The 27,774-nt window shown below is 34.8% G+C and overlaps 1 protein-coding gene across 23 annotated transcripts in view; it reads left to right on the plus strand.

Moving 5' to 3' along the window:
• Window positions 1-27,774, plus strand: part of INPP4B (inositol polyphosphate-4-phosphatase type II B) — a 988,233-nt gene that overhangs the window by 741,640 nt on the left and 218,819 nt on the right. For all 23 annotated transcript variants that reach the window (XM_054252895.2, XM_054252897.2, XM_054252896.2 and 20 more), the window contains 2 exons: window positions 10,776-10,848; window positions 25,386-25,533. In XM_054252895.2, coding sequence (XP_054108870.2) covers window positions 10,776-10,848; window positions 25,386-25,533 — 221 coding nt within the window. The remainder of the gene's footprint in view (window positions 1-10,775; window positions 10,849-25,385; window positions 25,534-27,774) is intronic.

Raw genomic sequence — 27,774 nt, forward strand, 5'->3', positions numbered from 1 at the left:
GAGTGGGATGGCTGGGTTTTATGGTAGTTCTATGTTTAGTTTTCTGAGGAGGCTCCATATTGTTTTCCATAATGGTTGTATTAATTTATAGTCATGCCAACAGAGCATAAGGGTTCCCTTTACTTCACACCCTCACGGGTACTTATCTCCCATCATTTTGATATTAGCCATTCTGACTTGTGTGAGATAGTATCTCATTATATAGTTTTAATTTGCATTTTCCTGATAATCAGTGATGATGAGCAATTTTTAATATATCTATTGGCCATTCGTGTGTCCTTTTTTGAGAGTGTTTATTTAGGTCCTTTGCCCATTTTTTATTGAGTTGTTTTCTTGCTACTAAGTTGAATTTCTTATGTAGTTTCAATATTAGCTCCTTATCAGATATATCGTTTGCAAATATTTTATCCCAATCCACGTGCTGTTTCTTTAATGTTTCCTTTGCTGTGCAGAAGCTTTTTAGTTTGATGCAATCCCATTTATTTATTTTTGCTTTTGTTCCTGTGCTTTTGGGGTCATATCACAGAAATCTTGGCCAGACCAATGTCACGGAGCATTTCTAAGTGATTTCTTCCTACTCCTTTCATAGTTTCAGGGCTTACTTTTCAGTCTTAATTCATTTTGAGTTGATTTTTGTGCATGAGCATTGCATGGGATAAGGGTCCAATTTTATTTTTCTGCATGTGGACATCTAGATTCCCCAATACAACTTATTAAAGAGACTGTACTTTCTCCATTCCGTATTCTTGTACCTTTGTTGAAAACAAATTGACCATCTGTATGGGTTTATTCCTGGGCTTTCTTCCCTGTTCCATTGGTCAATGTGTCTGTTTTTATGCCAGTAATATGCCATTTTGTTTGCTATAGCTTTGCTTTATAATAGATTTTGAAGTCAGCTAACATGATGCCTCCAGTTTTGTTCTTTTCACTCAGGATACCTTTGACTCTTCAACGTCTTTTGTGCTTTCTTAAAAATTTTAGGATTTTTAACATTTATTTCTATGAAAAATGACATTAGATTGTTGATAGGGATTCATTTAATCTGTATATTCCTTTGGTAATATAGACATTTTAACAGTATTAATTTTTCCAGTCCATGAGCATGGGATACTTTTCTATTTATCTGTGTTATCAGCAATTTCTTTCATCATTGTTTTCTAGTTTTCAATATACAGATCTTTTAAATCCTTGGTTAAATTTACTTCCAAGTATTTTTTTAATACTATTGTTAATGGGATTGATTTCTTGATTTCTTTTTCAAATGGTTTGTTGTTAGTGTAAATAAATACTACTGATTTTTGTGAGTTGTGTATCCTTCAACTTTACTGAATTATCAGTTTTAACTATTTATTTTGGTGGTGGTATTAGGTTTTCTACCCATACAATTATGTTATTAGCAAACAAAGACTACTTCCCTTCATCCTGTATTATTTGGATGCCTTTTATTTCTTTTTCTTCTCTGATTTTTCCAGCTAGAACTTTCAGTGTAACACTGAATATAAGTGTTGAGAATGGATTTCTTTGTCTTGTTCTTGATCATAGAAGGAAAGCTTTATAAATGATCATTTAAAAAACTAATAAGGCCCATTGTGACTTATTTTCTGGTTTCGTGTCTCTTATCTTGGAGCATGTTTGATTTTTCTTACTTAGGAAACTTATCCATGGGAGATGGCATTTATCCAACACTTAACAAATTATTATTTTTTTATTTTATTTTATTTATTTTTGATTATACTTTAAGTTCTGGGACACATAGGCAGAATGTGCAGATTTGTTACATAGGTATACATGTGCCATGGTGGTTTGCTGCACCTGTCAACCTGTTATCTATATTAGGTCTTTCTCCTAATGCTATCCCTCCCCTAGGTCCCCACCCCCTGACAGGCATGGATGTGTGATGTTCCCCTCCCTGTTCCATGTGTTCTTATTGTTCAACTCCCACTTATGAGTGAGAAATGCAGTGTTTGGTTTTCTGTTCTTGTGTTAGTTTGCTGAGAATGATTTTCCAGATTTTCCAGCTTCATCCATGTCCCTGCAAAGCACATGAATTCATCCTTTTTTATGGCTGCATAGCACTCCATGGAGTATATGTGCCATGTTTTATTTATCCATTCTATCATTGATGGGAATTTGGGTTGGTTCCAAGTCTTTGCTAGTGTGAACAGTGCTGCAATAAACATATAGGTGCATGTGTCTTTGTAGTAGAATGATTTATAATCCTTTGGACGTATACCCAGTAATGGGATTGCTGAGTCAAATGATATTTCTAATTCTAGATCCTTGAGGAATTGCCACACTGTCTTCCACAATGGTTGAACTAATTTACACTCCCACCAAGAGTGTAAAAGTGTTCCTATTTCTCCACATCCTCTCAGCATCTGTTTTCTTCTGACTTTAATGATCGCCATTCTAACTGGTGTGAGATGTTGCCTTATTGTGGTTTTGATTTGCATTTCTCTAATGACTAGTGATGATGAACTTATTTTCATGTGTTTATTTTGAGAAGTGTCTGTTCATATCCTTTGCCCACATTTTGATGGGTTTTGTCTGGCTATTTTCTTTCCCTAAATTTGTTTAAGTACTTTGTGGAGTCTGGCAATTAGCCATTTGTCAGCTGGATAGATTGCAAAATTTTTCTCCCATTCTGTAGGTTGCCTGTTCACTCTGAAACTTTTTTTTTCTGTGCAGAAGCCCTTTAGTTTAATTAGAACCCATTTGTCAACTTTGGCTGTCACTGCCATTGCTTTCGGTGGTTTAGTCATGAAGTCTTCACCCATGCCTGTGTCCTGAATGGTATTGCCTAGGTTTTCTTCTGGGGTTTTTATGGTTTTAGGTCTTATGTTTAAGTATTTAATCATCTTGAGTCAATATTTGTATAAAGTGTAAGGAAGGAATCCAGTTTAAGCTTTCTGAATATGGCTAGCCAGTTTTCCCAACACCATTTATTAAATAGGCAATTCTTTTCCCATTGTTTGTTTTTGTCAGGTTTGTTAAAGATCAGATGGGTGTAGATGTGTGAATGTGCTCTACAAAAATATCAAAGATTTTCTTTCAATTTGTTTTTCTTTTTCCTAGAATAGACTAGGGTCTTCTCTGCTGCCTTAAACCTTGTTCTTCGCCTCCCTGTGGAATATATCCCACATTATAAAATATTCTAAGAAGATCCAAGGTTTAAATCAGGTCATTTACTAATATAAGGGCCTTGGTAATGTCTTAGGGCAGATTTTCTTTGGGTTTGTGCATTCAAGACCCTGTCTTAGGGCTGTGTTTCTTCATTCCATCCTTGTTTGTTTTGTAGTTCTATATAAGACTCATCTTTGTTACTATCACATGAACACTTGCATCAAGATCAAGGAGGGAGGATTTGGAAGCTAAACTGGGAACCCAGAGCAGAAATAGGCAGATAATCATGCCTAGACCTGTAACTGTGTACCAGGAGACCAGTAGCAGAAACACTTCCAATTTCAAAGTAGAGAGCCTTTCTCTGATTCTGAATATATTACCAGCTACTTTTCCACTTTCCTCAAAACTAGCCCACCCTTTGACTCCAGACTATGTCACTACAGATAAGGTAGTGCAAAATGAATCATGCTCTTTTCGTAAATGGAGAACTTGATACCTAGGAAAATGCCCCCACCCAAATCCTACAGAGTGTTTCTGGCTTAGGAACATGAACTTAAAAAAGACTTAACTGAGCTGTTCCAGAAATAGCAGGTGGCAGTGGCAGTACACACGGTGTATGAGTCATAAGCTGACTAAAATGGTAAACACACCAAACATTTTGGCATCAGTGCTGTCCTGTCTGGATTATTTGTAAACCTTGACCTTTTTGCAATTTTTTAATAAACTGTCTTGGCAATCTTTAAGAATATTCACATTTGAGAAATATAGTAAGGCCCAACATACATGATATTTATTGTGTAAATAACTTTGTCTCAGCATTTTTCAAACTGTGATTAGAAACACCTAGAGTGTTTTTAGAACTGCATATTCAAGGACCCTTGTAATCTGCTAAACAGAAATCAATAGAAAATCAATTAATATTATCTGTTACTAATGGTGGTTTAAGACCTGAATGATTGTTATTTATGGAAAGAGAAAGTAAATGAAATAGAGATTATTCCTAAAATAATATCGCTCATGGTTTGCATGAACTGGGGAAAAAGGAATGAAACTTCTATTAGTACCATAATCATGTGCCATGAAAGTGACACATGTTATCTCATGTAGACGTAAACAAATAAAAGATATTGTTCAGCTTGGGCTGCCATAACAAAATACTATAAACTGTGTATGGATTAAAAAACAGGAATTTATTTTCTCACAGCTCTGGAGGCTAGAAAGTCCCAGATCAAGGTGCCAGCCTGTTCAGTTACTGCCTTCTTGCTACATTGTCACATGGTCTATCCTCTACGCCTAAGCAGGAAGACAGAGAGGAAGTGAGAGGGAGAGATAGTGTTTTGGTATCTTCTCTTTTTCTTGTAAGAATATCAGCCCATTAATATTAAGTCTCTATCTTTATGACCTCGTTTAGTCTTAATTCCCTCCATAAAGGTCCTTATCTCCAAATATGGTCATATTGGAGGTTGGGGCTTCAACATAGGAACTTTAAAGACACACAGTTCAGTCCATAACAGTACCTTTATATAAAATACTCCATTTTAATCTTGAGTCTTAAATTTCAGAGCATGGAATAAAATATAAGTGAAAAATCCAAACTCTTTCTTCTCACATGTGTTTGCTTTCTTTTGCTTACTTGTTTCCACAAATCATATTGTGAGTACATCTTTATTATCAAGGGAAGATTGCTCAGAGGGTCATTTACCATATTAGATTGCTTCAGACTTCAATACATGCACACATAGAAATAGATGATAAAACCTTAAAATCACATAGTAGTTGAGAGAAAAAAATATGAAATAAATACTAAAATTGTCTTTTTTCAAAACTAATATAGTAGATTAATGTTGCATTAGGTATCCAAAACATTTTTTCTTTTTTGAGAGTCAGCTTTGATTCCTTTCTTCCTCTCCTAAACTCCCAGTTAATATGTCAGCAAATCCTGTTGACTGCACTTTCTAAATGAAATCAGAATTTAACAACTTTTGGCCCCTTCACTGCTACCAATGTTGTCTGTCACCTGGATGTTTACAGTAATGACTTAAAAATCTCCCTGATTTTTACTTTCTCTCTCTTCGATCTGCCAACACATGTCACTTCATCAGACTGTTTTCAACAGAGCAACAAAGGGATCATATTTAAATATAACTTAGGACATGTCTTTCCTCCCACAGCTTCTCAGCTCTCTGAAAGTATAAACTCAAATCCCTTCAGTGACCAAACAAAGTCTTACAAGAGTCTCCCCGTTCCACCCCTGTCTACTTCATTACTTCTTTGACCTCCTCCCCATCTCCTCTTCTTTTGCTCACTACAATCCAGTCACATTGTATTCCTTGTTCTTGAACATTTTGGGTACATTGCTCACTCAAGGTCTCTGCGCTTTGTTTTTCCACGTCCCTTTGAAGTGTTTTCCCCAGATAATTTTGTGGTTCACTTATTTCCTTCTGGTCTTTATGCAGAAGTGTCTCCTCACTGAAGCCTTTCCTGCAACCCCACTGAAGATTGCAGTGTCTATCCCAAAACTTTCTGTCTCCTTTCTCTGCATTTTTATCATTTGTGCTTGTCATTGTTCAATGTCACATATATATATGTATTTTACTAATTTGTCTCAGTTGTGGTCTATATTCCACACTAGTGTTAAACTTCATGAGACAAAACTGTCTGTTCTCGCTCTCTCCTTCATCCCCAGTGCCTAAAACAGTCTAACTCATAAATAAATAAATAAAGTCAATTTTGCTTTAAAGAAGTAAAGTTCAAAATTATCCTATAGGAGAGAGGTTATGTGGATGCATATAACTCTTTAGCAATTGGTGGATCAATAAATAAAGATGGCATGTAGTAAAGAGTGTAGGATTGTGGAAGAAAAAGAAAGAGACTTACGGAACCACTTTTGGAGTAGTCCAAGACAGTGCTAGTAGAGAAAGGGTAAGTAGGAAGATTAATCAATCTCCTGATTGATTAACCAGGAGAAAAATGATCAAATCAGGTGAAAATAAGAAAACCTACTAAGTAACAGCCAATGGGATTGCCTGAGACAGGAAGAGTCCTCCCATTGAGCACAGTCCTTCTTTGCCTGCAGCAGAGATGATCAGCTTCCTGTCAGTGAAGCATTGTTGGGAGCATCCAGCAATGAGGCACCAGAGAGGCTTAGTTTAGTTCAGCTCCTGCCTTGTCCCTCCTATTAGTTTAAGATCTGTGTTATATTTCAATGTGGCATAGTACTAGTGACCAAAGGGATTGTGATTTTTATAAAAGGAAAGAAAATGACTTAATTATGTATGATACCAGCAAAAATAGTAGAAGTGGAATTCTAATACAACCACTTTTGAAAACCTTCTGCTTTTCTCAGGTCATCTTGCTCCTGTTCTTTGTACTTCTGTCAGCAGTGCTCAGAGGAAAGGTGGAGTCTTTGGGTGACTAATGACCAGTCTCAGAGGGTCTCATCCCCTTATTTCCTCCAAATATAAAATTGAAAATATTATAACCAGCCTTACCTTATAGAGAATATTTGCAGGCAATTGATATTCATCATACATTTGTCAAGAAATATCACCTACTAAATTCTAAGGTTTCTACTAGGTTCTGGGGATGTAGCAATGAACCAGAGAGACACAGATGCTACCTTCAGGGGAGGTAAACAATGAAAATAACAGGTAATATATTATTGATTGGTGCTATCTGCTGTACAGAAAAAAAAGATAGGGTAAAAGGAATAGGTGGTGCTTAAGCATGGTTATTCATACTAGCTGATCAAAAAAAGATTCACTGGTAATGGGATATTTGAGTGGAAACTTTCAGAAAATAAGGGAGTGAGACAGAGAGAGATGGCAGGAATAAGAATTCTAGGTAGCGTGACTAGCAAGAGCAAAGGCCCTGAGGTGGCTGCATACTTGTCATGTTGAAGGAGCAGCAAGTAGGCCAGTGTGACTGGATCTAAGGGGTTGAGGAGGACTGGTTGGAGTTGAGGGCAGAGATTCATGGGGCAGGGAGAAACAGATTGTGTACTCCCCTGTAAGCCATGAGACTCTGAGCTAAATGTCAAACAAAGGGGGGTTTTTGTGCTTAGTATTGACATGATCTGACTTGTGTTTTAAGAGCATCACTCTGGCTGCAGTATTGAGAAATGCCCAAGGAGGTAAGAGCAGAAGAATGAGTCCTGGCTCAGAGGTTATTGCAAAATTCAGGCAGAAGTGAAGGACGATATTGATGGTGAAATGCTCAGCTGCCATGGTTTCAGATTCCATAGGAAAAGGACAGTGAAAAAGTAGAATTATTACTTCTTGTTGTAAGGAGAACTGGAAGAAGCAGGTGAGGGAGGACAAGAGATTCTTAGATTTTAAGTTTGAAATTCCTCTTAGACATCCAAGTGCCAATGTAAGTAAGCAGCTGAAAGTTTAAGTCTGGAATTCGAAAAAAATGTCCAAGCTATATTTATATATTTGTATGTCACAGGATGGTATTTGGATGATATTTAAAGTTATGAAACTGAATGAGATCACATAAACACAGCAGTTCCCGTATTTTATGTGTAAAATGTATATTTATATGGATTTCATCTCCAGGTATTTACTATATTAGATTTTATCTCTAAATATTTACTCTATTAGAGATTTTACTTATTTGAATTATATAGATATTTAAAACAGATTAAGAATAGATATTATAGAAATTAAAATAAGAATGTTTAAAACACAAAAGTGTACAGTCACACATTTTGTTGACCATCAAATGGTTATCATATAGCCTCTAGAAAATTTCACCATATGCTTCTTAGAGAAAAAGAGAGGAAAGAAGACAACATTTTAGTATTATTGTGAAAATAGTTTTATCTTTGCTCTGTGCAAAGTACAGAGTTATCAGAGTCTTTTGGGGAACTCTGGACCAAACTTTGAGAATGATGACTTAAGGAATACCTAATATATGTATAAAAAAGTGTTTTGCCAAGTATTGGTCTTTAGTGTATTTATAAAGAGATTTATGATCATTATTAAAATTTGACTGGTTTTTCAGCTCCATGCATGCTAAATTGATATGATATTTAAAATTATTAAGCCCCAAGAGTTTTACATATCTATGGGATTTTTCCTCCTTGACCACTTGCAATCAAATGACAGTTTTTCAAGTTTTCATTGAAATCAAGAGGCTTATAGTGCTATATGTAGCACAAACAGCATGTGGCATTTGCTATTGCTGCTCAGAATCACAAATGTGGAGTCATCACCGAGAGAGTACATGTTATGTAAGTAACACTGCAAATATCCACCATAATAAGACTAAATAACAGCAGCTATAGTTTGAGCCTCTTTAAGCACAGTTCCACATAATTTTTATCTTCACATTCTCTAGTATCTAGTGCAGTGTGAAATGAATCTGGAGTCAGTTGAAAAATAAATAAGTAAAAGAAATAGGAATATGGTTATTGGCTTGAAATAAAGCAATCTGAGTAAAGACATAGAGTTTATACAATTCAAGTTACAAAATTGAAGAAAATACTGATTCTGAATATGAATATATTAATTAACTTAATACTTGTTTGAGTATTTTCTGTTTATATACCATGATTTTAAAACTCGAAAATACTCTGAATACTAAGTAAACTTTTAAACTACAATAAAATTGCAAAATAAGAATGCAATTAGCTTGAAATTGTCCTAAATATCTACCTTCTAAATTTCTAAATTGGATGGAAGAGATGAGTGTATGAAAGCCATATATCTGTACTCATTTGGTAAAATAATACAGACCTTCTGTTAGGAAATAAAATTGTCTTTGATTATAAGGAGGTAGGGATCCTTCCATATAGGAAAGCAGTATCTCAGCATAGTGGCCTGAATTTTGTGAATTATGAACGTTTTCACTAAATGTATTCAATCTGAACCATTTCTGTAAGTTATATTGTAGACAATGATCCTCTTTTGGAAAGAAGGATGGCTCATAGGCATATATAATACCTGCTTATTATGTGGAAGGGTGTCAGGAACAAATTATGAAAGGATCTGCAGACTAGCCTGATAATATTGGATTTGACTGGACAGTAAGTAGTTATTATTCATTATAGAGTAGAACACTGATACGATGAATATAATATTGATGAAAAATTATTTTACCAGACATATATAAGCTAAAGGAATTAGAGGAAATGTTAAAAATAAGGAGAAATTACAATTTTTTGATATTTCTAGTATCATTGAGCATCATTCTAGAGATTTCCAAACTGGCTGTGGATTAAAAAAAGTGCACCTCTGACTTCTGGATGGTCAGAAATGTGATTTAGAGTACATCAAATTTTAAGAGCTATTTTCAGTCATTCATTCTTTCAGTCAACTAGGACCTCAATAAAGAAATTATGAAAGCACTTTTGCTCCCCATCAAGAAATTTCCTGAGTAATGGGATGAATGTTGTGATTGTGAAATAAGCAGTAGACTATAAGAAAATAAAAAGTAACATTTAGATTAGTGTTTTGAATTCTTTGTCTTCTTCCTCAAAGTGTTTGAGGAACGTATACATTCCATTGTTAAAAGTGACCTCAGTGTCCATGATTCTCAAAGGGGGCCAGTGCCTGGGGAAGGAGAGGTGGAGGGAGACAGAACAGTTGGAAAACAGCTCAACCAAGGATCATATAACCTTGGAGAAGCTGGTCTGAGCCCTCAGAGACCCTTGAGCAGAGCCATGCAAAACTTACAGAAGGTCAGCTGGTTCCCTTAGACCTTGTCACCAAAATAACTTTCTGCAATTTTTGTGTGTATGTTTGCTTTGTTTTGTTTGCATTTACTTGTTTATATCAAGCATATTTTCTCTGAAAATTCATTCTCCTCTTTTCCCTGCCACCACCCCCATCCCCCTATTTTTCCTAGAGAAAAAAGGAAACTCACTAGAAGACACAAATGCTAGAGTCTGCCTATGTGAAAATAGATCTTGTCCAATTCCTGGGGCCAAAAGAATTGTTTCCTCTTTCCATTACAGTTTCATAGGACGCTGAGGGAGAGTATCACATTTAGTGATAAATTGTCTGGGACATTCTCTCTCATCATGGTTCATTCACTAGGAACGTGTCTATGTGCTCGTCTGTGTCTCTTCTCTCTTTCTGTTGAGAGATTGACAGTACTGCAAAGGTCAGGAGCTGAATCAATTCATTATGGATTCCAGAGATCAGCTTATTTATAAATCGTCCTCATACTTTTTGAGCAAGTGTTTGCATTGTTTTTCTGGAGATCAAATATTCTTTTGCCCTATGTAACTAGTGGCTTTAACATATTTTGTCTTTTATTTAAAGTTGCAATTACTTGAACTCTTGAAAATAATTTGCTTTCTGTTGATCTGAAATTAGCTCAGGTGAAAGAAATACAAAATGATTCAGCTTGTCAAATATGATTTACTATGCTAGGGAAACATATCTCTAGCATGTTGGAGATAATCCTTTTCCTTGTTTTAATTTCTTCCCTGAGTAGCCCCTACAATTGTATAAGCATATTATATACATATTTAGTAAATCACAAGTTAAACACTCTTCATAGTAAAGATAAGGCTAAAAATAGTTTTATAAAAGTATTCAAAACTTTGAGACCATGTACATAGCCTCATGTTTTGCAAAGAAAATAAAAGAATATCATTTCTTATTTTAATTATTTTCCATTAAAAAAATTTTTTTTTCTAGTGTGCCCTGGTATGTGAATATACAGCACCAGAAAGTGTGAGCGGAAAAGATAACCTGCCTTTTTTGAATTCAGGTATGTAACTCAGTTTTAAGTACTTATGTTAATTTTATGTGAAAATGAATTTTAATTTTATATAAAGTCAACACCGAACCAGCATTCTCACAGTAGTTTCTGGAGCTTAGTAAATACACTGGGAAATCGCGAGGGTCCAGCAGAATGGGGGAAGATTGTACAATTCCACAGGAAAGATAAATGTGCTAGCTATATGGCAAAATGAATATGGCCATGTGCTGTATAATAATGACCTTTGGTCAACGACAACCGCATATATGACAGTGGCCTTATGAGATTGTGATGCAGCTAAAATGTTCCAATGCCTACTGGCATCCTGATGATCCTGACTCTGTATAGGCCTAGGCTAATGTGGGTGCTTTTGTCTTAGCTTCTAACAAAAAGTTTAAAAAGTAATAAATAACAAAAGGTTATAGAATAAGGAAAAAATATTTTTATATAGCTGTACAATGTATTTGTGTTTTCAGCTAAATATTATAAAAGTGTCAAAAAGTTAAGAAAATTTAAAAGTTAAAAAAATAAAAAGATTCCATTAATCCTAGATTATTATTCAAAAAGATTTATAAAATGTCATGTAGCCTATGTGTATGCTGTTTATAAAGTCTACCATGGTGTACAGTAATGTCCTAGGCCTTCACATTCATCCACCATTCACTCACTGACTCATCCAGAGCAACTTCCAGCCCTGCAGGCTTCGTTCATGCTTAGTGCCCTATACAAGTGTACCATTTTTAATCTTTTATACCATATTTTTACTGTACCTTTCCTATGTTTAGATACGTTTAGGTACATAAATATTGTTCTGTTATGTTACTGACAGTTTTCAGCACGGTCACATACTATACAGGTTGTAGCCTAGGAGCAATAGGCAAAACCATGTAGCCTAGGTGTGTTGTAGGCTCCCCCACCTAGGTACGTGTAAGTGCACTCTATGATGTTTGCACAATGACGAAATTGCCTGATGACTAACTTCTCAGAACATATCCCCTTGTTAAACTGCACATGACTGTAAATTTCTTTTAGCTGTTGGATCATGTCTTATCCAAAATAAGAAACACTAGAAGACAGTGTGAAGCTCTTGTTTAGTTTGACTTCCTAAATCTATAACTACTCATAAAGTTGTTAAAACAATAGATATATGGATTCAGTAGGAAAACCTCATAGTCACATTTGTGCATTCTGGGGTATATATGTGTGTACTGTATTACAGTAATATGGATCAAACTATATATTAAATGTATTTATGAATAAAATTGAGACATATCATACAGTTAAAACATATGGTAATATGAATATATAAAATTATGGAACTAATGTTTAAATGATAATGTAAATTAAATGACCATTAGTAAATGATGACTACTATAGTGAGAGGCAATATGTTAGTGCCTTATATGTCTGTCTTTGATAATCCTGTGGCATGTGCTATGAGGAAGGCACTATCATTATCCATATTTCACAAATGAGGAAGTCTTCAAGGTCACCTATGCAGTAAACAATGGGTCCAGAATTTAAATCCACTTCTATTCCACTGCCTTTGCTCATAAGTAATAGGCTGTGGTTTTACTAAGAAGGCATTAGTCGACAAATTGATGTCAAAGTAAAATACCTTACTCTTTTTTTCTAGCCCTGCCATGTTGTACATTTAAGCTGTGACATACATAGCATGATAATCAGATTAATGAATAATACAGAAATTCAAAGGCTTACAAATTCATAACTTCTAAATTATTAGCAGTTTTCTCTGGCAAGAGGCAGTCAGGCAGTCAACTATAGGGAATGGAGAAGGAGAGACATCCCTTTGGCTCTGTTTATACACACAGATAAATAAAATACAATTTAATTGAGAAACACGTTTAAAAACATCAAGTCCACTTACACAGAATGAAGAAATAAACCAAAGAGGCACAGGTGCTTCTCAAACTATGACCAAGTGAAATGGGATTATTCTTTGTTTTTATGAAAGATATGATATTGTGCAGTATGTGCTAAATAGTGTTTTGAGGGGTTTACCCAGCCAGCTATTAATAAATCAACCATACATTATAAAAGCACCTGAGTTATTAGTGCTTTTAAAACATTTAACGTATTATCAAAGGGATCTCCTCACATTTGTTTTCAACCTGAACTAAACCTTTAGTTCTTTACTGTGTTCATAAACTATAATATATTTCATTCACCAAATGCCAATTTTTAAAAATAAATTTGAGTGGGATATTAAGTTCGTGTTAAATGCAGCTTGACTCGGGTTATGACCAAAATCATCTATACTGTAATTATAAGACAAAGTTTAATGATTGACTTATGTGAGCCTTATAACTTTTTATACACAAAAAAAGAAGTGCAATTTTACTTATTGGTTAAGTACAAATTTTAAGGAGAAAGAGAAACATTACTTTAAAATCAAGCAAACATATTACTTAAGGAAAAAGAGGACAGAGAGATCATATTGAAAAATAGATCTTTACTTCTCCATAGCTGTGCCATAAAACCTGTAAGGCACAAGTCTTGGAAGCCATATGAAATATTCCAGACTGCCAGGGTATTTGTTTGTTACATATAAATTGTAATATGACAAAAACTGCTGACATGAAATTTATGGGAGCATCTGCATTCTGCATTGTAAATATATATTGTGGAGTGAAAGATGATTGATGATTGCTTTTATCCTTTTATGGAGGTGACAGTTTGGTGGTGACAGTCCACTTAGTTCTGAAGATATTTCTAAATTTCTTTAGTCCAGTTACCCTCTGGAGGACCACTCAGAACCTAGGTTATTTGCAACAGATATTTTTCTTGGAATCATCTTATATTAGAGAAAGATCAGAATAAATGAAAGTAAAATGTTTAAAGACTAGATTTTTAAAAACCTTATAAAAATGCAATTAAGTGCTATTCATAAAATGTTTCTGTTCAAAATATAAAGGTGCATTGTGCAGATATAGAATATGTATGTGTATGACTTTGGCCTGTGTACTTTTATCTTTTGTTCTATTTATTTATCTATCTAAACTCAGCAACTTTGGAACTAATCCATTCTATACCCATGTGCTATTTCTTTAATCTGTAGGCAAAGTGAGCCTATTGACATTCTTCTCAACTCTTTGTATTAATGTCTTAAATGGAGCTTTTCAGTCTCCAGTGAGTTATGAACTACTTACTGGGTGGGAGAGAATGCCATACCTCATAACAGTTCTTCACTATTCTATTTACATTTCTAGAGATTTTGGTATAAATCAGGAAATTCACTTATCTGTAGTAAAACTAAGAAGAAAAGCACTTTCCCCTAAGGTCTCACCCTTTCCATACCCTTGCAGGTTGAAGGTTTATATTGGGAATCTGGGGAATTCAGGAGAAGAAGAGAAAAAATAAGGAAGAGATGGGGCAGAATTTATAATTCCATAAGATATAGAAGTACCTGAGTTACATGGGAAGACAAACAAGGCACACTAGAAGACACAGTTTGTATTAGAATTGTAAAGCTCTTAATTTGACTTTCTAATTACCTAACTTATAAAATTAGGTTTTTAAAGAGTAGACTTATCTCTAATGATTTGCTTATTTATTTAACCAAAATAGTACTAAGAAAGCTTTAAAGTATTTTCTATTGGAAATGGGGTGAAAAGGGGAGTAGGGGAAATGAATTTTGACTGTATAGAAGTGGAGATGGTAAGGTCTTTCACATAGTCATGGAGTTTGGTGCCTGAGTCACACTAACTGAGGTACCTTGTCTGCAGCACAATGATAAATGGGCTCTGGTAGTATTAATACAAGAACACAGGATGGGCTGACAGAAGAACTGGTTTTAAAGCCCAGATTTTCAACTAGCAGTTTGATCCTGAAAGAGTTCAGCTTTTTTGCCTTTCAGTTATTTTTAAATGACCAAATTAACCTAAACAATTTTTGACTTCCGTTCTGGCTCTTCAGTGTTTGAAGCTGATGTAGCATAGGTAAGCCTTTGCTATGTTCTCCTTCTTTTTAGAACCACTTCACGGAAGTATTCATTTTCATCAGTTTTATATGGAGGAACATTTGTCATATACAGTTTTCTTTCTTGGGTTATTATTTATAGTTAAAATGTCTGGCCAGTGATAAAATATTTAAAAATGTTGTAAAGATAATTCTCTGTTAATTTCTTAATTCTCTCTTTTTTTGGTAAATTTGTTATATAATTCTATACAGTACTTCAGCCCATAGATCCCCATATTACCGTGCCAAATCTGAGAAGCTTGTAGACCCTATCACAAAGTTTCGTATTATGGTCCAATTTAGAGTGAGTTTCCCCCACTCAGCAAGCATTAGGTCTGATGCAGTATTTTTATATATCTAACAGCAATAATTTCCATGACTGTATGAGTTGGAATCTAAACAAAGATGAGGAGGCTGTGCTGCTATTAGTCATAAGTACATGCAGTTCACCCTCCTATGTGGATAACTTACTGGTGTTTATACTTCTTGCTTCACAGCTTTGATTCTTTTTCCTCAAATAGTGTTAAACCATCTATTTTTGTTGCTTTGAAGAAGATACTAGATTTTAAACTACTTAGGAAGAAGGAACATTGCTTTTTTTAAAATTTGCAGTATATATCATTTTGTGTTGATATGCACTGGACACTTAAACCTTATAAATTGAATTCCTCATTATTTAGCATGCACCCTTTCCCATTGATCTACAAATCTCCAATTAGTTAGAACTTGGTTAATATTTATTGGTTAAAAAAATTGTTATAAGGAATAAAAATTTCCAGCCCTGCTGAATGTGCCCCTGATATTTCAAGAGAACCAAGCAAGAGAGCTGATTTTCCCACATGGCCTTTTAAATGATGGTGACTCCTAAGCCTAAACACACACACACACACACACACACACACACACACACACACACACACACATGCCGTGAAAGAGAAAAACACAGACAGAGAGGCAGAGATGGAGAGATAGAGACAGAGAGATAAAAACAGAAAGAGGGAAAGGAGGGAGAGGAAAGGGTGCTTTTCTTTTTTAAATATCATGGGGAAAAGGCTTCATAAATTGACAGATCTGAGTCTGGATGTAGATGCCATCCATCCGCTGATACCTCTTAAAGGGAAAAATGCCGAGAGCTAACCTGATCTTGGGATGGGGGTGATCAGAAGTCAGTGAGGCATCATTCTGGTGATGTACAATTTAACATGTCATGGAAGTGGAAGGTGCCTAGAGAAGATGGGAGCACAGGAGACTGGAGGGCAGGGGCAGGAGGGGTGATGCCTTCCTTCCCTCCAGAGCACACTGAGCTCTGCCATACTACAATATAATTATGCTTGTTAAATGGTAAATAACAGGTGAATCTTACCTGAATTTATACTTCAGATAACAGAAAACTGCATATTTTTCTTTCTGTGAGAAAGATGTTTGAATTAAATTATATAGGTTTGGAATAAAACAATTTATTACTTTACTTAAATATGACTGAAAAATTCTCATTTAAAATTTTGTTCTGCCTCAAACTGAAGGAGATAGAGACACGAAAAACCCTTCAAAAAATCAATGAATCTAGAAGCTGTTGTTTTGAAAAGATGAACAAAATAGAGAGATTACTAGCCAGACTAATAAAGAAGAAAAGAGAGAAGAATCAAAAAATGATAAAGGGGAGATCACCATTGATCCCACAGAAATATAAACTACCATTAGAGAATACTATAAGCACCTCTACTCAAATAAACTAAAAAATCTGCAATAAATCGTTAAATTCCTGGACATATACACCCTCCCAGGACTAAACCAGGAAGAAGTCAAATCCCTGAATAGACCAACAACAAGTTCTAAAATTAAGGTAGTAATTAATAGCCTACCAACCAAAAAAAAGCCCAGGATCAGATGGATTCACAACCAAATTCTACCAGAGGTACAAAGAGGAGTTGGTACCATTCCTTATGAAATTATTTCAAACAATAGAAAAAGAGGGACTCCTCCCTTACTCATTTTATGGGGCCAGCATCATCCTGATACCAAAACAAGGCAGAGGCACCACAAAAAAAGGAAAATTTCAGGACAATATCCCTGATGAACATCAATGCAAAAATCCTCAATAAAATACTGGCAAACTGAATCCAGCAGCACATCAAAACGTATACCCAACATGGTCAAGTCAGCTTCTTTCCTGGGAAGCAAGTCTGATTCAACATATGAAAATCAATAAGCATAATTCAATGCATGAACTGAACCAATGACAAAAATCACATGATTATCTCAATAGATGCAGAAAATGCCTTAGATAAAATGCAATACCTCTTCATGCTAAAAATTATCAATAAACCAGGTAATGATGGAATTAATCTCAAAATGATAAGAGCTATTTATGACAAACCCACAGTCAGTATCATACCGAATGGGCAAAAGCTGAAAGAATTCCCTTTGAAAACTGGCACTCCTATTCAACATAGTATTGGAAGTTCTGGCTGGGACAATCAGGCAAGAAAAGGAAATAAAGTGTATTAAAATAGGAAAAGAGGAAGTCACATTGTCTCTGATTGTAGATGACATGATGGTGTATTTAAAAAAACCCTAATATCTCAGCCCAAAATCTTCTTAAGCTGATATGCAACTTTAGCAGTCTCAGGATACAAAATCAATTGTGCAAAAATCACAAGCATTTCTATCTTTCTTCCTTTGCTTTTTGAGATGGAGTCTTGCTCTGTTTTTGTATTTTACTAGACACTGATAATAGACAGAGAGCTAAATCATGAGTGAACTCCTATTCACAATTGCTACAAAGAGAATTAAATACCTAGGAATAGAACTTACAAGGGATGTGAAGGACCTCTTCAAAGAGAACAACAAACCACTTCTCAAGGAAATAAAAGAGGACACAAACAAATGGAAAAACATTCCATGCTCATGGATAGGAAGAATCAATATCATAAAAATGGTCATACTGCTCAAAGTAATTTGTAGATTCTATGCTATCTCCATCAAGCTACCATTGACTTTCTTCACAGAATTAGAAAAAACTACTTTAAATTTTATATGGAACCAAAAAAGAGCCCATATAGCTAAGACAATCCTATGCAAAAAGAGCAAAGCTGGAGGCATTATGCTATCTGACTTCAAACTATACTACAAGGCTACAGTAACCAAAACAGTATGGTACTGGTACCAAAACAGATATATATATATATCTGTTTATATATCTAATATATATATTATATAATATATATATATATCTGTTTATATATATTACATATAAACCAATTGAATGGAATTATGTATATTATAATTGGAATAGTATTATATATATTATATATATACCAATTGAATGGAACAGAGGCCTCAGAAATAATGCCACACTTCTACAACCATCTGACCTTTGACAAACCTGACAAAAACAAGCAATGGAGAAAGAATTATCTAGTTAATAAATGGTATTGAAAAAACTGGGTAGCCATATACAGAAAACTGAAACTGAACCCCTTTCTTACACCTTATACAAAAATTAACTCAAGATGGATTACAGACTTAAATGTAAGACATAAAACCATAAAAACCCTAGAAGAAAACCTAGGCAATATGATTCAGGACATAGGCATGGGCAAAGACTTCATGACTAAAACACCAAAAGCAATGGCAACAAAAGCCAAAATTGACAAAGGGTATCTAATTAAACTAAAGAGTTTGCACAGCAAAGGAAACTATCATCAGAGTGAACAGGCAACCTACAGAATGGGAGGAAATTTTTGCAATCTATCCATCTGACAAATGGCTAACAGCCAGAATCTGCAAAGTACTTAAACAAATTTAGAAAAAATAAAATATCAGACAAAAACCCTATCAAAAAGTAGGTGAAGGATATGAACAGATACTTCTCAAAAGAAGACATTTATGTAGCCAACAAACATATGAAAAAAAGTTCATTATTATTGGTCATTAGAGCATCACAAATCAAAATCGCGGTGAGATACCATCTCATGCTAGTTAGAATGGTGATCGTTAAAAATTCAGGAGACAACAGATGTTAGAGAGGATGTGGAGAAATAGAAATGCTTTTACACTGTTGGTGGTAGTGTAAATTAGTTCAACCACCGTGGAAGACAGTGTGGCGATTCCTCAAGGATCTAGAACCAGAGATACCATTTGACCCCAGCAATCCATTACTGGGTATATGCCCAAAGGATTATAAATCATTCTACTGTAAAGACATATGCACCCGTATGTTTATTGCAGCACTATTCACAATAGCAAAAACTTGGAACCAACCCAAATACTCATCAATGATAGACTGGTTGAAGAAAATGTGAATGTGGTATATATACCCCATGGAATACTATGGAGCCATAAAAAGATGAGTTCATTTCATTTGCAGGGACATGGATAAAGCTGGAAACCATCATTTTCAGTAAGCTAACACAGGAACAGAAAACCAAACTCCACTTGTTCTGACTTATAAGTGGGAGTTGAACAGGGAGAACACATGGACACAGGGAGGGGAATATCATCACACCCTGGGGTCTGTCGAGGGGTGCAGGGTTAGAGAATGGATGGCATTAGGAGAAATACCTAATGTAGATGATGAGGTGATGGGTGCAGCAAACCACCATGGCATGAGTTTAGCTATGTAACAAACCCGCACATTCTGCACATGTATCCCAGAACTTATAATAATAATAAATTTTGTTCTGCTTCATGTAGTACCATAGATTTTAATTGACTTTCACAATACCACACAATTGAGCTAAATATTGAGATAACTTTCTCCTCATTACCACCCTCATCCAAAGCAATGCGTGATTCAGGATATTTTAAGAGATTGTCGAAACTAGTTCCTCCTATAGTCATTTTGAGTCCTGATGAATTCCAGCCAAAAGCAAATGCCAAGCTTTTCCCTGTTGTTCTTTTCATTTGTGTGGTAAAAATTCACTACCTTGTTGAATGTCAGATGGTATTCATTTTATAATAACAAAAATATTTTTTCTCCATGTGATTTAAATGAATTTTACTTCAGCGTTTATATCTCTTTAGTATGTAAAGTCTGGGGCCATCTTGGCTCATAATATTGGTCCTTGATCCTTTTTGTTTCCTGTCTAGATTTATTTGCCCTTTGCTGTTTTAACAAATGTGATGTAATCCACGTGTTTTGTTATTTTGACATTTCCATATGTTTTCATTACTGTATGGTAACACAGGATTTAACTTAAGATGTTAAGTAGCTTTCAATGGAAGAGTAAACTTCACCATCTAATAATGAATAGAACCATCTCTTAGACACCTTTAAATGCTTCAGCTATCTTTGTAAGACTGTTTAGTTCCTCCTCTTCCTCCCTTAGGTAAACTAGAAGAAAAGTAAAACAGGCAAGAAAGTGATAATAGTCAAAAAGTTAACATTTTATGGAAGAACATGAAGAGATCTTTCAATTACGATTAATCTTTTCCCTGATTCTGATGGCTGTGCTCCCTCTTGCAGTGGGGCTTTTAATTATGCTCTTTCGTCCTGCCTTTATCCCTCTCAATTTCCACAATGGTTGGTGTTGTACCTGTTCTGTTCATGGGGAGAATAATGATGGAATACATCTGAGTTGCAAAATCTAAGGCTCATTTGTGTGAAATGTTTCTATTTGCTGGGCATTATACTAAGTGCAGCAGGAAAAAGAGAACAAAAATCACACAGCCCTCTCCACCACTCCCCACCCACCCCACACAGCTCATATTCCTGTGGGAAACATGGACCACTAAACAGCCCACTGTAGTACGGTTGGCAAGAACCTTGTTACAGATGGAGGTGTGAAGTAAACAGAAGAGACACCTATATAGGGAGGGTGTAGTAGAGGTTGAAGAAGGCTTCCTGGAGGAGGTGATCGCTGAGCAAAGTTTATAGGATGATTACATCTGGCTAGGAAAGTTGGGGGCTTCCTGTGAGGTGCCTGGAATGCCTTGACCAGAGGCATATTGACAAGAAACAACATGATGAGTGCAATAGATTACGGGTTGTCCCGGGTTTCTCAGCATGGAATAGGAGCTATCTTCTAGCTTTACAAGTCGTATACTTCACTAACTGAAACAGAATGAACAGATCTAAAGCCAACCCTTTTTCTAACCACCCAAGATCTAAAATCCATATTCTACAGATGAAATTCACCGGTTGTCACCAACTGCAGAGAAATAATGTATTTGTGTGTTAGTATGACATCTGTAATAGTTTTTCTCATGTTTGGCCAAGAACTTGCAAGCTTGGCTGGATTCAGCATATCTGTTTGCTGTATATTCTGAGCTCCTCTTATGTTTTTCTTACCCTCACTTTTCTGAAGCCATGCTAAGGACAGTGCTTTTGTGATTTCTGTTTAAGTTTCTCAGTGCTCATCCAATCTTTAAAAAAGCCAGCTTTCATTTATTATGTATTTAAGTCTAAGATCTCTTCAAATACAAATGAGGCTGTGTCAGTATCTAATTGGATTACAGACTTATCCTTAGAAAGTATAATGTAGCTTTTGGAAAATAGGCAATGTAGGTACATTTAGCTGTATAATTAATTAAACAACAACATAATTAAAACTTCATAATGAATTGATTCTCTACAAGAATCTGCAGTGTAGTAAAATAATGAATCTATAAGACCTGAAGCCAATAAAGTTGGATTCATTTTATTATGCTACTTCTATCATGTACTGGAAGCAAGAAAGTGTGTGAATATAATCACAGATTAGCTTCCTCTGGAGAAACATATGCAAGATGACCCAGTGAAATAAATGAGCTTTTTTATTATCCCTGGACCCTGAATCTGTATTTCCAAAATTTCTTGACCAGTCAACCTACTGATATCTCTAACATACCTTTGTTTTCAGAAACAGCGAGGAGAAAGCCATCCTGATGATGTCTCTTTGGTTTATCTTTTCTGCTCCGAGGTTGCTTGAGCAGCAGTCTTTTTATCTGTGTTGGCTTTGTTGAACATTTCCTTGGCATCCTTACTTTGGATAATTCAGAACTGCAGCAGTTTGGCTTTCACCATTACTGAATCCATGGAAAAGCAGGTGGCATGCTACCTTGTTAAATGTCCCTGTTACAGTCTGGGAGAAACAATATAGAAATTTGAGTTGTGCAGCCATTTCTAAGGAAAGAAAAATCTGCCATTTACTTTGTGTTCTATCTCAGGGGGTGGACCTCGAGGGGAATGTGTCAATCAAGATCTGGACTAGTTTAGAACTTGACGCACATTGCCATCACAATACAATGATATGGTCCAAAACATCCCAACTTCTTTTCTTTTGGTACAATCAGATACATGATATTTTTAGCAATTGTATGGCAATAGCAGTGAAAAAATAAAGATGAGAATATACACAGGGCTCTCTTTAAAAAGAACGTATAGTAGGTAGGTATTACATAGTTACTGTTATTGGGATAAGTTACTATTGTATGGCCAGCAAGCCATCTCCTGCATAAAGAAATACGTGCCACCAGTGGAGAGCCAGAGATGAAAGTCATTTACACTGGCATTTGCTTATTTACACAGCTGGAGTATATGTGAGCAGAGTTTTTATGATATAAAGAAGAATCATTTTTTTAAAAAGTTGACAAAATATATTTTGTGGCCCATTGTTCAATATTCAATACATGAGTACCATGTTTTTATTATATGTGAGGATAACAAAATCTCCCTACCATCAGACCAGCAAGAATTTTGAGTTGAGAACATTTTATTTGCTCTTTGTGTAATGAGTTTGCATGGCATTTAAAGGTCAGACCTAATTTCTTCATTTTAAAAATAACACTCCATTATATTGTATTTTATGATACATAGGAGATATTCTTGCTTCAGACATGATAGGTGTTTAATAAGCAACACTGCTGGATCAAACTAGGTTGCAAAGTAGATTCCATTATATCTGCACTGAGGTGAAATGATAAAGACACACAATTTAGTGCTAATGTTTGGAGACCTATGCGTCTCAAAAGATCAGAACCCATAACATAAAAGTTAAATCAGCAACATTACTGGAAATTTTTTGCATGATTAAACTGCCTGGTTTTTAAATTGTCCCATATATTTTCTTTATAAACAGCAGCATTTCTAGAGAGTCCTTGGATGATGTATACCTCATAGTTATAGGAGAGTTCTAGAGTTCATTAATCAAACCACCCTTGATTTCTGCTTAATCTATTTCAACCAAGGTTTAAATTCAAAGTACATTGAAGAGTATTAGGATGGAAACAATAAGGCCAGGAGTGGTGGCTCATACCTGTAATCTCAGCACTTTGAGAGGCCAAAGTGGGCAGATAGCTTGAACCCAGGAGTTCAAGACCAGCCTGGGTAGCAATGGTGAAACTTTGTCTTTAACAAAAAATAAAAATAAAAATTACCAAAACTGGCATGCTTCTGTGGTTCCAGCTACTTGGGAGGATGAGGCAGGAAGTCGGCTGAGATCACACTATTGCACTCTAGCCTGGGTGAGACCCTGTAACCAAAAAAAAAAAAAGAAAGAAAAGAAAACAATAAAATATAAAGTAGAAGGATTTGTTTTGATATCAACAGAGAAAATGAGGACTTTTATATTTTGTGACATAAAAAATACAACTTTTCTAAAAATCATTATTGATGTATAAAAGGCAAGCAAAAATCCAAGGATTTTTAATCATGCTTTGGGAGATACAAAAGTTCTGAATCATGAAAAAAAATCGAGTTTAAAAAAATTGCACTTATACTGAGTCTAGATAAACCCAGTAATTAAATATTTATATATGTTGCTAAATAACAAACAGCATACATAAATGTTTATGTATGTTGCTAAATAACTTCAGTCCTTGGCCATTTCAAGGACTGAAGCTTGTCTTACCACAAAATGATGCATTCATATTCCTAACCTTGTTATATATATTGGGAATTCATGAGAACTCTTATTTGGTATATGGACACCATAATGAATTTAGTACATATTTTTTTCCTCTTCCTATTCCAAAGATATTATAAAAGAGGCAACAATAAAATTCTTACATCTTGGAAACACTGTCACTTTACAAATGAATAAAACTTTTAATTTTCTTTTATTGACTCGCTGTAAGTTCTTATATTTAAGGCAAAAGAAAGTAAAGATAATGAACTCTATATATTCTGTAAACAAATTGACAAAATTTAAATATTATGCTTATATTCAAAAGATAATCTTTGGGGCATACATCTCTAGATTTTAAGATGCAGTATTTTCTCTCAACATGCTAGAAATAGTGTACTGTCTTCTGTCTTCTATTAATGCTGTTGAAAAGTGAGAGCTCTAATTCTTGGCAGGAGTATGTAAGTTTAATAGAAGATTTGAATCTGATGGTTGAAGAATGGAGTGTTTGGAATCAAGGTTTCCATTGTGGTACCAAGTTTGATAACGATAATGTCCAGAGTGTATGTAATTTTGAGAATGGATGACTGCAGGGGAATGGATGAATAGATCCTCATTTCAATGTTCCAAAAGATATATTTTTACCCACGTAGTGAATGAAATATGGTGGTCTTACAGATCCTAAAATTTTGAAAACAATTTTTCCTTGTACACTGAGAAGATCTAACCCACCACATATCGTGTTCAGTATGATTGAAACCCTTCTGGTTCAATATCAACTAATGTTTTTAATTAGCTTTATTGTAAACTGAAGCCAACTAATCATAGATTCTTGACTGGTGACTGACTTGATATTTTATTGCCCGCTAAGTTTTGGTGTGTAAGTGTGGCATAGGCATTCACTGCTGAGCAATGGAAATGCAATTCTGCCCTGATTGCTTGAAAGTGTGATGTGAGTGCTGGCTTTGCTAATAAGTATCAAATGTTACCATAATATCTAATCCTATACTCTTTTTTTTGAATCTTTTAAAAAAATTCTTGGTTACATTACCTTGATACTTTCCCCTCCACCCTAAATACAGTTTCTTCACAGGCTCTCTGCCTTCCTTCTAATAATACATGGTTTCAGGAAAGTGTGTTATTGACTCATTGACACTAAAGTATGTATGGTATTTGAATTTTAACAGATTTTAAGCCCAATGAGTGAACCTTTCTGACATGTAAGAAATAACATTCAGTAAGGCCTTTTGAAACTTCCAAAATAACATATCAGTTTGTGACTTACTGTATAAGTAGGTAAAGTTGACTAAAAGTGCTCAGAAGAAATTCAGAAATATATTTGTTCAAAGTGTATATTAGGATTGTATACTTATACTTTCATTTGTATTTGTAGACACATACACTTTGTAAAACTTTAGAAGAAGAGAAGAATCAATAGATAGTAAATTAGCCACAGTAGCTGTTGTGGCTTTCAAATCATAAAGTAGTAGCTACTTTATAATTTGGAGTTAGATGTATAATTGTTTTTTAATTTAACAAAGATTATATGTCTCAGAAGCTACTGGAAAAAAGATGTCAAAATACAATTCCTGGAAATATAGATACACTAATGGATTTTGATAAAGAAATTTTTGATCAAATGAATAATTAAAATGCTATCTTGATTAATGATTTTGTTAATTGGGCTACACCTGATATGCATTTGCTTAAAATTTAACTATTTTTTTTCTTTTTTCTTCTCAGTGTTAAAGAACCCAGTATGTAAATTATATAGATTTCCCACATCTGACAATAAGTGGATGCGAATTCGAGAGCAGATGTCAGAGAGCATTCTTTCTTTTCATATTCCTAAGGAATTGATTTCCCTTCACATTAAAGAAGATTTGTGCAGGTAAGAGAAAATAACTATTATTTTAATTGACAAACTATATATACTCTGCAACATGTTTTGAAATATGTATGCATTGTGGAATAGCTAAATTGAGCCAGTTAACATTTGCATTACCTCACATATTATCAGTTATTTTTGTCTCTAGAACATTTTTCTAAAGGCATAATGATAACATAAAAATCTAGACCTGAACTCTCCACTGTGGTGACCACTAGTCCCATGTAACTATTGATATGACTAGTCCAAATTGAAATGTTCTATCAGTGTAAGATACACACCAGATCTTTAATTCTTAGCACACATTTGCAGATTATTTAATAACAAAGTGTTAACTTGGATATATTGGGGTTATATAAAATATATTATTAAAGTTAACCTCACCTGTTTTCTGTTTTAAACTTTTAAAATATGGCTACTAGAAAAGGAATCATTATGTTTGTGACTTTGATTTGTGGTTTGAGCTGTTTCCGTGGGTACCTTGGTATCTAGCCAGTAATTTGAGCTTTGATCTTGTAATAATTCTTGTGTCTTTTACTCAATTGCTTATGGTTGCTGTTTCTGGAAGGAATTTCTATTTGACTCTCCTTTGGGCTTCTAATTTGTAGCAAGGCTTTCAGAAACTTATTAGTCCCAAAACTATTGGAGATGACTGAATAATATATACTATGCTAATGAACAGTATTGTACAACAAGATTAAATCAGTTGCTATAATAAGGTAGAAGGATTTGAGAGCTGATTGTTGATAAGAGTACTCTGGACCATGACTAATCAATGTGTTCCTCTGCCTTTTAAACACACCTGTAATAACATTAAAAATGCTAAATGCTACATTTTATAAAATACTGTTAAGTTTCTAAATCTCATTAAATTAGCAACTTTTAAAAAGTTAACACTTTATAATTGCTGAAACCTATAGCAGAGTGTGAAATTTATAGCAGTTAGGTTTCTGCCTTATTCTTACATTAATGTACATAGTTATTTAATAGTATTATACTCTTTGATAGACTTTGAAGTCCCCAGGGATTCTATTTTGACCTAAGCCCATGAGGACACCTAGTACTACCTAGTAGTACTAGGCAATAGATGACAAAACAAATTACCTGGAAGGATAAAGCAAGCTTATGTATTACAGTAGAACCACAGGAATTTGGATTTGGGAAGTCATATAAGAGTCATCGTCCTCAACATGGTTGTGTTCTAGATCACTGGACACTAAGAACCACTCCCAGTAGAGCCATGTAATGATCACCATTTCATCTGGAAGGGTTGAAGACAGTGGCTAATTTTATGTAGAAAAAGGAAAGACTCTCAGTAGACAAGCATGAGATGCCAGGTAGGACCTAAGAAACACTGAAGAGGAGTTGCCAGATGAAACAGACTTAAGAATTTAGGACTAGGGCTTACCCTAGCTCCAGAATAGCTGCACTCAACGTAGCCAATACTAAATTTATGATTACAGTTACCAGTAATTTATTGCAAATACTTGTAAGAGAAGAATTTCGATGTTCACCACACAAAAGATAAATTTTTGAAGTGATGAATATCTTAGTTACCCTGACTTACACATATGCAGGTATCCAAATATCACAAGTACTCCCAAAATATATACAACTATGATATATCAGTAAAAATAATATAAATGAAATAAAATATCTATGAAGACATACACAATACAAAATAATGACGTCATAAAACACTAAAATTCATTAACATGTATTATTATACTATATGTAGTATTTGACATCATAACTAATTTTAGCCTAATATTTTTGGGTTGAAAATATTAGTTGATGGAACATTAACACCATTTTATTTAAAAATTCAACAAGCTAGGAAAAGAGAGAGTAAAGATAAAGACCTGTCTTGTGCCCTCCTCTGTCTTCTGTCTTTAGTCTAGAAACTAATGAGCAGCTGTCTTTCTACTGCTTGTCTGCTACTTCTGAGTCCTCCACAGTGCTGTCTTCAAAGCCCACCTCTATTCTCACTAATAGCCCTCTGTCTTCATTCATTGATAGCAAATCCATGGGAGAAAGATGAGTAGTGAATTAGGAGAAAGACACTAATAAGCTATTGAATTTTGGTAGGCATAGCACCGTAATTACTGTCGTTATTTTAACACATCCAAGTATTATCCACGTACCCCATTCTCTTTATGCCTTTCTCTGTATCTCTTTTTGTTATTTCCATATGCTTCACAGCATAATATTTGCTAACACATGGAAGGGGCTGGTGGGCAGTTT

Source organism: Callithrix jacchus, chromosome 3 (assembly GCF_049354715.1).
Source record: "Callithrix jacchus isolate 240 chromosome 3, calJac240_pri, whole genome shotgun sequence".
Lineage (NCBI taxonomy): Eukaryota > Metazoa > Chordata > Mammalia > Primates > Cebidae > Callithrix > Callithrix jacchus.